The 15,389-nt window shown below is 49.8% G+C and overlaps 5 protein-coding genes across 5 annotated transcripts; 3 read left to right on the top strand and 2 right to left on the bottom strand.

The window, feature by feature from the left end:
- The first annotated feature begins 96 nt into the window (after nt 1-96).
- Nucleotides 97-2,565, top strand: EI90DRAFT_3056512 (uncharacterized protein). Its single transcript, XM_039060236.1, has 7 exons — nt 97-676; nt 729-895; nt 951-1,058; nt 1,120-1,411; nt 1,462-1,625; nt 1,678-1,751; nt 1,803-2,565. The coding sequence occupies exons 1-7, from the start codon at nt 176-178 to the stop codon at nt 2,213-2,215; spliced, it is 1,719 nt and encodes a 572-aa protein (XP_038916638.1). The 5' UTR covers nt 97-175; the 3' UTR covers nt 2,216-2,565.
- EI90DRAFT_3123154 (Dak1 domain-containing protein) lies at nt 2,444-4,947 on the bottom strand (the record flags this gene model as incomplete). The annotated part of the gene is made up of 13 exons (XM_039063581.1): nt 2,444-2,700; nt 2,754-2,878; nt 2,932-3,049; nt 3,114-3,251; nt 3,309-3,540; nt 3,597-3,658; nt 3,711-3,938; nt 3,992-4,046; nt 4,125-4,244; nt 4,303-4,586; nt 4,644-4,712; nt 4,770-4,868; nt 4,935-4,947. The coding sequence occupies 13 exons, from the start codon at nt 4,945-4,947 to the stop codon at nt 2,444-2,446; spliced, it is 1,800 nt and encodes a 599-aa protein (XP_038916637.1).
- A 253-nt stretch (nt 4,948-5,200) lies between these two features.
- Nucleotides 5,201-7,034, top strand: EI90DRAFT_3195381 (uncharacterized protein; the record flags this gene model as incomplete). The annotated part of the gene is made up of 9 exons (XM_039066403.1): nt 5,201-5,332; nt 5,389-5,432; nt 5,487-5,510; nt 5,569-5,791; nt 5,851-5,902; nt 5,955-6,121; nt 6,177-6,493; nt 6,588-6,719; nt 6,791-7,034. 9 exons carry the CDS (start codon nt 5,201-5,203, stop codon nt 7,032-7,034), a joined length of 1,335 nt encoding a protein of 444 aa, XP_038916636.1.
- A 317-nt stretch (nt 7,035-7,351) lies between these two features.
- Nucleotides 7,352-10,738, bottom strand: EI90DRAFT_3016172 (uncharacterized protein; the record flags this gene model as incomplete). The annotated part of the gene is made up of 4 exons (XM_039056958.1): nt 7,352-8,354; nt 8,425-10,400; nt 10,493-10,634; nt 10,725-10,738. 4 exons carry the CDS (start codon nt 10,736-10,738, stop codon nt 7,352-7,354), a joined length of 3,135 nt encoding a protein of 1,044 aa, XP_038916635.1.
- A 1,006-nt stretch (nt 10,739-11,744) lies between these two features.
- Nucleotides 11,745-15,185, top strand: EI90DRAFT_3016171 (fungal-specific transcription factor domain-containing protein; the record flags this gene model as incomplete). The annotated part of the gene is made up of 10 exons (XM_039056957.1): nt 11,745-12,065; nt 12,177-12,333; nt 12,453-12,588; nt 12,650-13,352; nt 13,428-13,865; nt 13,929-14,258; nt 14,324-14,665; nt 14,719-14,837; nt 14,902-14,985; nt 15,050-15,185. The coding sequence occupies 10 exons, from the start codon at nt 11,745-11,747 to the stop codon at nt 15,183-15,185; spliced, it is 2,766 nt and encodes a 921-aa protein (XP_038916634.1).
- Nucleotides 15,186-15,389: the final 204 nt, after the last annotated feature.

Raw genomic sequence — 15,389 nt, 5'->3', positions numbered from 1 at the left:
TTACTCACGTGTCGGGACTTGATTGGATTCTGACGGAGTTGTCCGAATTATAATATGGTCACAAGGCTTTGCAGGTAGCGGAGTTGTCCGAATTATGTTTGTTGTACTTAGGCATGATGTGGATTATTGACCAATTTTCTCTCCTCAAGTGTGTCAGTTCTTTGTCCCAGTCGCCATGAGTATGCTCCGTTTAGTATCTGCAGCTCTCCTCTTTGCCCATTCTCTTTTCATGACTGCTAACGGGCAGGACATGTGGTGTGGTAAACCCTACCAGAAGGGTTCGCCACCAGTGACAATACCCCCAGAATCAATGTTCCCAGTGCCTCCGACATCATCCCTGCCTTTACTGGACTTTTCTTGCAACCCAGCTGTTCAGCCTTACATTTCGGGCGAAGATGAACTCGCGACGTTCCTTCTCGACGCTGAGATCACATCCACTGTTGGCCAGCCGTTCAGCGGCATAGTTGGGGAAACATCACTTCAGGTGGAGCTCGTGCATGGACAGTCCATATTTGCCACGGCCGTTATTGAGGCAGGGAGGAGAGGAGTTGAAGTTAATGTCCCACTGGCCACCTATTTTGCTCCAAGCTCTCAGGGATACCAAATTCAATGTGTTGCGAAGGTGCAGGGAGCGAGTACATATAATTCATCGACTGTGCTCAAGTATCTACCGCCCGTGAGTATGATTGGTCCCATGGCAGGAGCCGATCCGCCAACCAAATTCACAGAACCAAAACGGTTCCGTCATCAAGTTGGATTTGAGGACTGGAACACTTCTCACGAAGCCCAAGGGCTCAACTGAGTATCAGCCTATAGTTCCATATGGCTTCTATACGTCATTCTCCGACTATTTGGCCCTTAATCTTTCAGTGGTGAATGAGATAAAAGCCCAGGGGTGAGTAACAATTTGATGGTATATTCGGACCTCATTCACCTTCCACTGCCAACAGTTTTAATGTGATTCATCCCATTCCTCCGTTTGGTAGCAATGAGTTGCGCGACGCCGTCTTCGACAGGATGGAGGAAGTTGGGATGTATCTCATCTATGACATGCGAAAGTGCGTTTATTTTCCTTAACAACGAGGAGCGCAAACTTGACGATCGGTCGCTTCATAAAAGTGATTACCAGAATCTGACTGCCGTTCGCGAACAAGTCGAGTCTGTCAAAGGTAGAGCCAACCTTCTCCTTTGGTACACAGCAGACGAGCCGGACGGATGGGGATTTCCCCATAATAGTACCACCATAGCATCTGGTCTCATCAGGAGCATTGATCCTTACCATCCCATCTCTCTGGTTCTCAATTGTTATGACTATTATTTCAAAGAATATGTTGGGGATGCGGAGATTGTCCTTCAGGACACTTATCCGATTGGTATAAATGCCACCCATTCCATTGTATGGGATACCAATGTGAGGCCAGTGATGCGTTCTGCAAGGGCCAGGCTGATTCCGTCAAACAGTGCACGTCAACATACGGAGATTGTGGTTGCGATGATTGTCTTCCTGGTGCCGGCCTACGAGATATTGCGAGGCGCCAAGATGTCTTCCTTGAGCGTGCGCAACTGATGGGACGCAGACGATCCTTGACTGTCTGGGATGTTCCACAAGGTTTTGGTGAAGAGACGTGGGTTTTTCTTGCTCTGCTTTGGTTTGACGCTGAAACTAGCGGAAATTAGTTACTGGCCCCGTTATCCAACAGGCAAAGAGTTTGTTGCCGAGGTGGCTATCTCCCTCCTGCATGGGGCAACGGGTATGTTGGTGATGCATTAACAATCGCCAGATCTTCATAATTTGTTCAAAGGTGTTACTTCCTGGAATATGCCTACGACCGCGGAGATCACGTCTGCTGCCTCACAACTTGCTCTTGAGGCCTGGCCCCAAATCACCCAATTCGTGTCCGACAAGATATCCGTATTCACCCTCACCAAATCAGACGGAGACACCGTCGAGGCGGGCCTATGGTATACAGCGAATACCTCGCGTTCATCTGCACTCTTGATCATCGTTAATGTCGGGGAAATGGAGGATTCGGTTAGTTTGGCGTTGCCTTACGCCGCGGATGGTGGTTGGAACAAGATATTCCAAAGCGGCTCAACTGCAACCTTGAGCGCTTCGCAGACAAACTCCAATGCAACAGCAACAGTCGATGGGTTCGGTGTTGCGGTTTTCGTTCACGATGAGAAACGCGATGGTATGCCACTCCTTGTGGATTGACACGTCAATTCGGTATAGAGTCCCCTGTAGAATTGGGTTGTGTTTTACGCTTGCGGAAATCAAACCCAAGTCCACGGGCTCTCAGGGACTGCTGACAGAACTTTTTGATGATAAAGATGTTGGTTGTGAGCCCAGCAAAACTAAATCTGAGGATTTAAAGCGCTCATTGTAGAAATGGGATACATTCCACTCCTTTGAAAGGAAATGAAATAAGGCGCATTGTAGCATTTATCGGACTAACAGTGCGTTCAGGATGATCCAAACACCCCAAGCTCCGGGGTCTGGAACGCGACTTTCGGTGAGAGCCTGTTGATTTACATAAGCGCCTCTCCCGGCCCGAGCCTCCAATGTTCTAGTCTGCTCCGCTGCTTTACGCGCTTCTTCCACTGCATGAGGGAACGATTCAGATGAAGGCGACTGAAGTGCTAATGTGAAAGCCGCGAGGGGATCAATGAGAGTGCGAGACGGAGGCCGAGCAAGAGTGTCTTTAAAAAAGTCACCATTGTTGTTTCAAATCCTGGAACGAGAAAAAACTGACATTGATATAGTGCTTTGAGTGCTTCCTTTGCTGCGCTAGCCCAAACATCCAAGTTTGCGTAGTCAGTCTCAGGAGATGCTTCAGTTACCCTGCGAAGCGCGCTTGTCAGCGCAGAGAAATAAATTCTGTAAAGAGTCATACGATGATCATCACTGTTCAGATGAAGATGGCCACTTACGAGTACAGCGCTCCGCTCGTTCCTCCCATTGTAGCATCAACGACCTCCGAGACGACACGTAGATCGCTGATAATGTTCACTCCCCGAATACGCTGGTCTTTGGTGGCCCTCAAAATTCCTGTGTCCCACTTATTAATCAAGGATCAAGCGTGACGCATGATCGTGGAATTGACATGACGCACCCTCTGCACCTGCCTTCAGAGTCAGTCCAGCATCTCCATCACCAGCAATAGTATCTTGTTTCGTGATTTCTGGTTCCGCAGCTATCAGTGCATTAGCCGCGCGTTCAATGGCAGCCACAAACGCTCCAGAGTTACTGGCTAAATTAGCATTCCATAAGCTAACTACTACGATGTCGTCTGGTCCATGCCACTCACGCCGAATGCAAACTTGACCCCTTTCCTCAAGTTCTAGATCCTCGAAAGGTGGAGCCGGAGAAACATCTATGTGAGATAAATCATTTTTAGAATACCAAATCCACCCCGGAGCATCGGACGGGGCGTCGAGCAAATCGAGAATCTCGGTGGCACTCGCTATTTTGCTATCCGGACTTCCCCCCCGAGGAAGTAAAAGAATGGTAAGGCTATAACCAGGCATATTGAGAGACGTCTACGGTCCCTGGAGTTAAGCAGAAGAAAATTGGGTATCAGCATCCCAAATCTCACCATATATGTCCCCGAAAGGACACGTTTGACGATAAACTTCTTATTCCTGAGCCAAGCAATAGCTATGACACCAAGATGCATTATCCACTCTCGGCTCCAGCACGACACACCAACCTTCTTTGACAATTACCCCAAGCTCCAGCTGACTCACAGCGCCGAGGTTATTGACGAGGAGGACAACTTCGTCCTTCCCATCTTTTTTAAGTCCATGAGAAAGGAACCCTCGCTCTGGGTCAGTCTCAATCGTTGAAGTGATGCTTTCTAGCATTGTAGCTACGAGCTCTTTAGCGGGAGGGTAGGGCCTCAAGCGAGTGTGGCCTGGCTCGTTGTGGATTCCCATCCCTGGCCCCACTCCATTGAAACACGAGGAAGAGTTCAAGATCATAATGGCGTACCCAGCTCGAGCTCATCCGCGTTAAGATACGACGACCCAGGTTTAGTCCCAGGAACCTAAAGTGGGATGTGTTAACCAGTGGGCCGAATAGTCAAAATAATAACATAAAGCACATGGCAGTGTTCCAATCCTACACCGAAGGTTGCAACGTTGTTAGCAACCATGTTTGCAAGTGATTCGACTTGATCAATGGTTGCGCCCGAATATGCCAGGCCCCTGCAATTTTGTAAACTAATATCGTTCCCGCGAGTCCGCTACGAGTCATTGAGGAAGGATCTGAGGGAGTATTCGAAGAACACACCGACGACCAACAAGTCCTCCTTGAGTTCTTCCGACAGAAACATCATCACCAACGATAACGACTCTAACGTCAGTCTTATGTCCCTGAGAGGAGGCTCGGTGTTGCTCAGAAGCTAATCCAAAATGCAGGACATCCCCTGTGTAGTTCTTTACAACCAAAAGCACGCCCTTGTTTGATGGTGAGGACGAAACGATGTTTATCGCTCGACGAATCTGAGAAATGTTGGGGCTAGCGAAGACAGAACCCGCTACCGCAGCTGAGAGAATGCCAGTCCCAACGAAGGAAGCATGTGCAGCTATGCAATCCCATCAGGAGTCAGCTCAGGCAGAATGATCGACCCAAATGAGTTTACGTTCATGTCCACTTCCTCCTCCAGAAATGAGCGCCACCGTTCCTTCTCGTTGGTTCCGCTGATAGATCACTGATCTCGAGAATCTGTTTGCTTCTGCAATTCAATCGGGATATCGACTCTGCAAACCTCGATGCTGCTCGTCGAGTGCTATGGAAGGGTTCAAATATGCAAGACCCTTCAGACTATCCACGACTAGCTCAGATGGAGTGTTGAGAATATGTTTGTCTGAATAATTGAGAGGGAATTCAATCATCTTCCCTCAGTTGCGACTCCAATGACAGTAGAACTTACGAAAGCTCGTCATGCCGGTCGCAAAATCACTCTTTCCGGAATGGATGGCACAAGCTCAGTTAGGATTAGGCCTTAGGGCGCTTCAAGTGGGCGCAGGAGTGCGGGACTCGGAGCGGGGAAATCAAACCGGATCGGAGCCACTTATGTAATCGCGATGGGTGACCGCATGGTACAGCCCCAGGCGCCGCGTCCTCTTACCATCCTACATAAGTTTCTGGGATGAACCAGAACCACTATCTGCGATGGCATCCAAGATAACCCGCCGCATGATCGAGGTTCACAACAAATTGCACGATCATGTCCTGCACAGAAGACTTAATGTGTCCAAGGAGCAAAGGACTGGTTTGCCCGTGGATATCGTCATCAAGTTCATACAAGCTTCGGGTTTGCCGAAGGTGGTGAGCAGTGCTCCTGACAGCTGGAGTCGCGGTGATCGGCTCAACGAAGTGTGCAGGACATTGGGCCTGGAATGCTGGCAGATCCATATTTTGTTGCCGAGTGTGTCTGCAAGGCTTCAATTTATATGCTATTTTGTTTCATCTTGTCTTATAGCATTGATGGAAAGATCTCCTACACGTGCGCAAGCCTCCCGTCGTTTCACCCTTTGACCGTTTGCACTCATGGCATAAATTAGCTCAAGTGCGCAACGCAACACCCTAAACCCTGTCTGGAACGAAAGCTGGGCAATAAGGAACGTTCCCAGCGATGCCCAACTCATCGTTGATGTGTATGATAAGGATGAGGGCTCCATAAATGACGATTACATCGGCAGTTTCTCAGCCCCCCTTGATCCCGGCGCACATGCTAGTGCCCTGAAAGGAGTTATTCGTAACGGGAAAGGGAGTTTTGGATACTTTGTGAGCTCAGGCTTTCCCTGGAAGCGAATGGCGGGGATTTCATGGTTTATGCCTTCTAGATAACAGTGGAGCTGTGCTCGGCACCAGACGTACCGAGATATACCTTTGATGGTACTGACCGTCCGTTGGAGTTGCTGGATGAATTTTGACTGTGAGTTGGTAGGGCCTGTGAGATACTCCCGCCATTTTTCGCCTACAGTGGGCACCATCGCGAAGATTAACAATCCCAACGGTTCACACACAAGACTCTGGTCCACTTGGAAGATATCAATGCGGGGCGTTTATGAATATTTTGGACATCATCGTCAGCATTGGAATATTCACTATAAAGTAGGCTTGGGCTTAACCTTCGCTATGTAATTGGAGTCAAACGATCTTTTTCTAGGCCGCTCAATCTATCTTCGAAGGACCTATGTCTCTTGGAGCACGTGCATCGATCCAAGCAGGACACCGATTGCTCTACGCAAACTCAACTGCCAACGGCTTCGGGCTAATTGATAGTGCGGAAGGTTTCTGGGGTTTATTCCGCGCCGGCGAAGATCGACCGCCCTCTTCACGTGTGCTCAATCGCGACACCCCAGAACCTCGGAGAATAAAACCTGCTGTTTACACTTACACCATTGGCGAAGACGGAGTCTTCAGGTTCAGCGAGACGGGAGCAAGTTTCTTCGTTGATTTCGTATCAAAGCATGCTCTCCACAGGTACGTTTCGGCCGACATTACCTATCTGCCAAACAGCTCAGGGTTGCTTCTTTATCCACTTTGGCCCAATTCTATTGTCTTATGACTTCGATAGCTGCTGCACGGAGACAGTGATATACAGCGGCGAATTCCATCCTAGACCAGCATTTCCAGATGGATCTGGGTGGGCTTTTTTTGAAGAGAGCATGTCAGATGATTCTGTATCTTGGGAGCTGGTCATTGATAAGTGAGTGCCTCCTTTTTCCCCTCCCGCAGAACCCCTAGCAGACGAATTTGCTTCCTTCTCATTTTGCGCAGTAATTCTGGCACCTACGCTCCCGATAAAGCCTTCCTTCCAGCCCTCAAAGGTTTTCTGCAATACAACCTCCCAGGCCTTCGAGTCATCACTTTTGATTATAAGGACGATGAACTTGCGCTCAAGGCCTCCACCGATTCATGTCAGGAATACGCCCTTGCTCATCGAAGGACTGAATTACAACCCACGTTAACCAGCGAAGGGAATTCGCTCCATCACATGGCCATCGTTCGTCCAGTAGAGTGAGACAGATTCGGTGTGCTGGGAGATCTTTCTACGTTTGGTGTCGGAGGGCGTGTCTAGAATCTGTTTTGGGTATTGAGTTGGAGCATTGTAATGAAGGTACAGTAACTCGTGCCCAAAGCCACACCCTTACATAACCCTATTTAGTGCTCAACTAGTATGCACTTAGTACTGTTGTTGTCTGTGATGTACTTTTCTTGTGACCAATTATTCGAGTATTGAAAGGCTTCGGGATTACATGCGAAATTATAGATATTCATAATGGTGGGACAAGGGTGGCTACATTCTAATAATGAAGTGGGTGAGGGGATTAGAAAGCGTCAAGGCGAGCGAAGAATCTCCACAGCTAGTCGGACATCAGGATGAATTGGACTTGAGATCAATACCTGAACCGCATTTTGCGCCATTTTAGCAGTGCCCCGGGTGCCCCATAATTCCCCGAGTCGTCGTTTCGTCGACTCTGCAAGACGACAATTCACTCTTTCCCAAACAGGAAGAGCATCATCGGTCCCTTTGTCATTACCGACAAGGCAAACCTTATCGCGAGCAGTTGAATTGGATGAGTGGTTGCTAGGAGTAGATCTGGGGTGACTATGCCGCAATACTCCCTCAGCGTTACGTACGAGTGAGCTCGAACGGGCATTGCGAAAAGACCTTATCGTGGGATTATTCATATCATCTTCAATTCGACTAAGGGGTTTTGGTGCCTCAACAGAGTCCCACATGGTTTGCACGCGGCCAGAGCGAGAATCGGAGCTAGTGGGAACCACATGGACAGACCTCGTGGTACGCTGATGCGCCGGACGTCCGTCAACACTAGTGGCCGCTGAAGGAATATCCGCCGCAGTCAGTGATAACATTGGCTTTGAAACGCCGACTTGTAAATCATATACGGGAGGAACCGGGTGTTTGGCAGATGAAGCTTTCGGGGACTCCACATGGTCATCTGGAGTCGCGAATCCATGCGAACATTTCAATGATGGTGCGACCAACGTGGCTACAAAACCCCGATCCATTGCCTTTATAGAGCTCTCGGCCGAGCGAAGGTACCGAGTCGGTACCGGGCGACTGGTTTGAGCCACAGCCATCGCTTCTAGCGCGCCTCCATCACACCGCTTATTAGAATGTTCGTTGCAAATCTGTTGTTGTAACTCGGGAGCTGTCATGCCAGATGACAGGCCAATTTCTTCATCGTCATCAATTTTGAAATAGTGGAGACGAGAACTAATCTCAGGCACATCATTCGTGAAGTGAGTAGTTTTCTTCGCCCGCAGATCCGAGTTAGCTGCAGAAAACGTTCCGGTGCCTAGTGATGATTGGCGCCTGAGTAAGAAGGTGTAGCTGGTGGACTTGTTTGAAAGTATGTGAGCGTGGCAGGTTCTCTTGTGAATACGGAGGCGTGGGGGGGCCGCCAGTATCCACGGATGAGAACGACGATCGCTCAAGTGGGGGAGGCAAATTGCCGAGGCGAGGATCTTCTCGTGGTCGATCGCTTGATGCATCTGAATTGTCGACAGAAGACGATGATGAATCGAAAGCAAACGGTGATATTTCATACACCAAACCATCTCCGCGCTCTAGGGCTGGCTCTTCCAAATAGGAACTGTCGCTGGACGCGGAAGCGGGCAATCTTGCTGGCCGCTTACGCGAAGCCGGCTGCCAGTGTGTCATTTCCCCCCTTGTTTTTGTTTTATCGCGTATGAGGACAGGGGGCCTCGGCATCGCTACCTTATAATGAGATCTTGGCTTGGGTTTTCGGGGGAAAGGGGGAGGTCGCGAGTAACCACCCCTGTGCAAAGATCCAGAGCGTTTCAAAGGGTCAGGGAACGATGTTTCAGGAGGTCTACTTGACGAAACGTCTTTAGGAGGAGGCGGCCCAGGTGATTTGGAACGCTTGTGCTTCGCCGGAATCTGACGCGCTAGAACATTAGAACGGGAGAGAGGTTTCTCTCGCCGTTGTAAACCTTTTGCCGCGGAGCCGTGAGGTGCGGAAAGAACCCTGCTGGCTAAAGCATGAGCCTTCTCAGTACTCAAAAACGCTCCAGAAATTTCGTGGCTGGAAGCATGATGGGAACCGGGGCGGTCAGGGAGCGATTTTTCGTTCTTAGGTATAGTATAGCTATCGATAGCACTTGATCTCTGCTGAGTACCCACGTTTGAACGTGGCTTGGCCCTGTTCCGGGAATTCGCTCTAGCTGATAGACACGTCAATCCAGGGCCAGTGTTTTTGAGCCTCGCGATAGAAGAAGCGTGAGATTCAACACCAGTGTACTCTTCCAGTGACTCAGGCGCACTGATATCCGTAATCACGGCCGCCGATAGCAGAGACAGGGCCACTGACGAAGGTCCCGCAGCAGCACATGGCCAGGAAGATTGATCACCAGTTTTAGTCTGAGAGTGACATGAGGTGCGATGACTGGGTTGAGAAGCATGCTTTTGATCTTGAACCCAGTTTCTGCCAGCCACCACAGAAGCTGCTGTTCTCTGCAGAGATCCGTCCCGACCATCAAATTGGGCGGTACCTTTTGGCCTCCCATTGGTCGAGTGAAGTTCAGTATCGAACGTCCTCAATTGATGGGTTGATGTGGGGCCATCCGATGGGAGCCGATTGCTTTGCGCTTCTCTAGGACCATAGAGATGGTGGCCATGATAGTCGCCATCGTGGCCATTATCGCAACGTTGCTGAGCTAACGGTGACGCATTAGATGGACGTTGTAATTGCCTGGGTTGCCGCTGTGTACCAACTATATGGGATGACATTAATCGTGATGGATAAGGATTTCGTTGGGATTGAGAATGAGCGGAATCCGATGATTTATCAAAGCCATCTATGACAGAAGGTTGTTTGGGTGACCAGACCTGTCTCGAAATGGAGTGCGAAGGTTGATTAGGAAAATCGTTGTCTGGTGAGCCGGTTGAGGTGCTAGTTGCAGCAGCAACGGCCGGTCGAATGATTCTCCCAGCAGAAACATCGGATGCGAACCCGCACCACTTTCGAGAAATGAATTCTGAATCGACAGGCGGACTTGACTGACGTTGAGAGGTGATTGAATTCAGCCCGGCATTATCGCACTGCCGGTCGAACATGAAGGATTCATCCTCATTGGTGAAACCGCATCCAGGCGCGCATGAACTATAGGGATTTTGCCTATTGAGAAGATGTGATGAATGAGGCTCATTGGGAGCCCTTGATTGAATGCGTCCATTATACCCCGCGGGAGGTAGTACCGCAACTTCTGAACGGTGCGATCTGGTTGCACTGATTACGACAGAGATCGCAGGAGGCTGAGGAAGGGGAGGAGGAAGGTATTCGCTTTGCCCAACAATTGCTTTTGAGCGTTCCGAACCCGAACGTTCGTGAATTCGGGACTTTTGTGGGTAAGTGTGGGTTGCAGGATCATCGTTAGTTCGGGTTGGTGTAAGTAAGGGTTGATGCAGGGCCGGCTCAAATTGGTGCTTACCAGTCGGACCGGAATGATCTCAGGCAAGGAGCTCATCGCGGAGTTATTCGCTTCGAGAAGATGCTCGGAGAAAAGCAGGTTCACAAGGAACTGTTGTTCAACAGATGAGAAGGTCTTGAAGGATTCAAGATTCTGAGGCGACCTTAATAGTGCCACATAATTTGAGCACCAAGACAATCCCAGACACATTTGTCTTAGTCTCGAAGTCAAACGGTTTGCCAGCACGACTCACACTCTCTGAGTCATGATCAGCTTGATGTCAAGCACCTTCACGCTACCTTGATATCAATTGCCCATCTTCTTTCCTTGTGTATATCCTCGGAGTTTCGGAAGGACAAATGAGGCAGACCCCCACAGAGCACTGAGTCATTTAGATAGTGGAGGGGCGCCTACATGAGGGACCGCATGAAACTAGATCGCTTAGATCAAGGATTGAACTACAGGACGCCATCTGGCCTCGGCTACTGAGTGATCTTCAACATGCATAGCCATCTCCATTGAGTGAGGTATAAGATTGACAAAAGGTACAGCGTGGCGGCAATGATTTCTTTCGCCATTCGTCGTAAAAGGGAAAAACCGCTAGACATCGGCGGCGAACGGGTGTCCGAGAGATTCGGCACAATGACCATGAGACTTCACCATGAGTGAAAATAACTGGAAGGAGATGGGTGTTATCATCAATATATGGAGCGGGGGCGAAAATAAAAGTTGTATGTAGAAACAAATAAAAAAAAAATAATCAAGAAATAAATACATAATAAAAACAAGGAAGCGGGGAGGATGGGAATTGCCGACACCAACCAGCACAGCTTAATTTGCTGACCTGAGCAAGGGGCTTGATCCAAACAAGCAGCACCAAGAACTTGTCGTTCTTGACTTTGCTCCGTCATTGATCTCTCCGTCTGTGCTTGTGGCGACGCCAGAAACATCTACGTGCTCTGCATCTCCAGCCTGACGCGCTTCGTTCCCCCCCCCCCCCTTCCCCCTCCTTCGTGAGTCGTCTTGAAGGCCGAGTCGCGGCAATCAGTGAATAAGAGCTGACCTTTCAGCATCTCCCCTTCTCTTCTATGATCATCTCCCGTCTTAGGTAACGCATCCTTTAAGTTTTTTTCTGCAATCCTTGCGCCACATCTATAAATCAGCCGATGGACCACTTCACTTCGTGAGTTTATGCCTCCAACCAGAATCACTGACCATGCTCCTCCACCCTGCCCCTCCTCAATCCTACGCTCTCAGCCTAGACTTTCTTACCATGCCTTCCAGTAGCGCTCAGAATCCTGCCTATCCGTTTCTCCACGACAGCCATCTTGACACGAATTACCATTCTGACGACTCGTCCTTTTCAAGACGCCCTCAGCAAAGGCTGCCATATCCACATCCCTCACCAATTTCCCCCTCCCGCGCCCCTTACCCCGCGCATGCGCCTCATGCGTCTTCAAGCCGCCCTGGAAGCGTACACATCGTCGATTCCTTGCAACCTCCTTCCATCGATCCCCCGCCGCCCCAGAAGAAGCGTCCTAAATATACGCGCAGCAAGGCTGGATGCCTCACTTGTCGAAGCAAGAAGATCAAGGTGAGCTTCAACTAACCCATGCTACCCTCGAAGTAACCCTCTGCTTTCCCAACTGTCCCAACCGCCCACATCCACCCCTTGGTAACCTACCACCATTCCTCCTTGTTAAAGTGTGACGAGGTCAAACCGATTTGCACGCGTTGTGATCATGCACAACGCGAATGTACGTGGCCGACGGAAACGCAACGCAAGAAAATTCCGAGGCGTGTCCGATCCTCGAACTCCCCAGACGCAGGCCCGGGTTTACCGGCCGTACCCAGTAATGCAGGTGCGTCATGCTCCCACGAGTCGCTTTTTGGTGCTTTTCTGGCTGTTCTTTGGACGTATGCTGACCTTCTGCCTGTCCTCGTGTTCGCGGTGCCCTTGATTGAATTGGCGGCGGATCAGGCCCCTATAGTGCGTTGTCAGCATATCGGGCTACTCCCGACTCTACTTCCAGTGCTTCCGAGGACACAGGAAGCACAGTTTCAGGGACATATGATGACGGCATTGGCGGCCTGAGTGGGAGCGAGTCTGGGGACGAGTAGGCAGTCTTCTGTTTTCAGAACGATCTTCCACTGGTCTTATTCTATCTGCTTTCATAGCTACGGCCGCATGGCTGGTTCAGGTTATCTTGACCAATCATATCTTCCTCAAACTCAAACTCATCTGGTCGGAGCATACCAAAACCTTAGTCTCTATCCTAACCAAACGAACGTGTACCGAACCGGGCAGCAACACAATTTAGACCCTGATGTGTCTGGCTCGCAGCCGCCCGGAATCGACTACAATAGTGTTAGCGTTCCGGCCCTCTCTGTGACATCTTCTCCATCTCAGGTCTCGACAGCTGGATCTCCCAATCAAATGTACCCGCAAATTGGCCCTCCCCAGTTGTACCCCCCCAACTTAGATTTGAACCAACCAACTCTGAATCTAGACTCGTTCAATTTCCCTCAGCTCCCTCCCCTCCAGCCCCAACATACTGAACCAAAATGGAACTCTTATTCACCTCAAGCAATTAACCCCCCCGTAACTGCTGGTTTTGAATATCCCTACAATTCGGGGGCGGATGCACACGGTGGAGATGAGCACGCAAGCGGGACAGATTACGAGTCGGAACAGAGCAACGCTCCTCTTTCTCCTCCCGAGGAAGCACCCTCTCCTGAGGAAGCAGCGTTAGCTGGGTATAGCTCAGCTGGAGTGCCCACAACCACCGGGAACGAGCAATGGAACAATGCTCCAGCCATTGTCAATTCCGCGCCTGACCCTATTGAGCCATTTTTCAAGACGCTCAAAGAGCGAGAATTGGTACGTCAAAAATCCCACACCGGGAATCCTTGTATCCGTACTTGCTGAAGGAGGGCATTGATGATTTTTCTTTAGATTCATCATTACGCAGGGAGCAGCACAGAGCTCATTATGGCAGTAAATACGTCAGCAGGGCTCAATCCTGTTCTTGCGACCACTCTTCCCATCGTTCTCTCTGTTCTCCCGCGCACGAGTGCTCCTGTCGAAGCGCTTCGTCTTTCTCTCCTTGGCGTTGCCGCGATACATCAATCATCCCTTCATTCACACTCCAACTCAAATAGACAACTACTTGAGAAGTCAACTGTGACAAAAATGCGTGAAGCGAAGAAAGGTGCACCCTTATCGCTGGGACTCTTAGGGGACGAAGGTGACCAAGAGGCGGCTGAGAATCTCAGGTTGGCGCTTTTGTTAAGGCAGAACGCCTCCCAATGTTTATATTTTGCGTATCAATCGCTGGAAGGGTCGTTACACGATGCGGCTTTGGCCGCTAGCGTGTCGATTGCTTTGATAGATGTTTGTACTGGTTGCATTTTGAACCCGTTACGTTCATGTACTGACGGCTCGGCTCAATTTCAGATCTTCGCTGGTGGAAATGACTTTGAGTCGAACTTGGCTCTCGCGAAGCAGCTGATCGCTATTCGGGGCGGTCCGGAGAACATCATTGCTAATAATGCACCAGTTAGAACATCCTTTGGCGGAGGCGTCACTGTTTCTCCTGCCAGGCTGCTACTAGAAATCATCGCGGTGTATGATGCTTTTGGCTCTCTGACTACCGGAGAAGAGCCAGCCTATCTAGGGCATGGCGATGTGCGATGGTGGTTAGATGGTGATGACTGGAACTACCATAAATACTCGGTCGAGAAAAAGTTCGGTATGTCAAGGACGTGCATTCACCTTGTAGCCAAGGTACGTAACTGCCTGGTTCCCTGCTTTCGTCTCTTGTTGATGGACACTTTGCCTTCGTCTCAAAGGTCAGCACGTTACTGTCGCGCCTGAGCGCTGTCGAAGGGACGGAAAGTTTCACAGGGGTCCCTCCGAATCCTAAGAACGTCTCGGCCAACGCTCTTAATCTTCATGCTGAAGCCACCGCTCTCCTCGCAAGATTAGATGAAGAGGCAAACAGTGATGCAGCCCGTGCCACCCGATTCATGGAAATTGGTTCGGATGAAGGGACTGCCACCGGTGGTAGGAGCCGGGGTGGTGGAGGTTTTGGAGCGAACGAACAACCTCCCCCGAACGCATCTCCCGATTACCCCCAGACGACTGCAAAGCGCATTGAACATGGGACCCAGGCTCACCTGCTTGCTTTCCAGGTACCGCTACTAATGCATCTACCAGGTCAACGTTCCTGAATATTCGTCCGCAGATTGTCCTTCTACGTCTCGTGTTCCACGTGGACCGTCATGATCGTCGTGTGCAATTCCTGGCTAACGAGATAATCACACGTTGCCATGCAAGCGCCACATTGCTGCAGATGCCTATCGAGTGAGTCTTGGTACATGTGCTTTGCCTTTACTGCCTCTTATCGTTTCTTTTATCTTCCATACAGTCTTACATGGCCTGTCATAATTGCGGCTTCCGAGTTGGACGTTCAGAAGCGTGGATTAGTTTCTGAGATTTTCGAAGGGTTCAGGTAGGTTTCTGAGTTCAATTTACAAAATTGCCCTTGTTATTAATTTTATGCCTTGACTAAACAGGAAGAAATGTTGCTATGATATTGATACTGCCGAACAAATTGTCAATCGCGTGTGGCAGCGCGTGGACCAAAACCAACCTCGAGCAAACTGGAAGTCCGTGCTCGAGGACGATAAAACGAGGGTCCTTCTAATATAATTATCTGCTTGCTCAACTTTGTGGACCCCAAGTCCATCAAAAATCTTATCACGAACACATTGCTCACATTGCTCCTTCCTCTGTTCTATTATTCCCTGTAATAATCACCATCTCAGGTACCGCAGATGTTCCCTTGATTGGATTTCTTCGCCCCAAAATAATTCCCATTCACTGGGAAGACACAGCTAATAACGTAACCCCGTA

The sequence above is a fragment of the Cantharellus anzutake genome (genome assembly GCF_015039405.1).
Source record: "Cantharellus anzutake strain C23 chromosome Unknown EI90scaffold_21, whole genome shotgun sequence".
NCBI lineage: Eukaryota > Fungi > Basidiomycota > Agaricomycetes > Cantharellales > Hydnaceae > Cantharellus > Cantharellus anzutake.
Note: the sequence above shows the minus strand (reverse complement) of the source record. Positions and strands in the feature narration are given on the sequence as shown.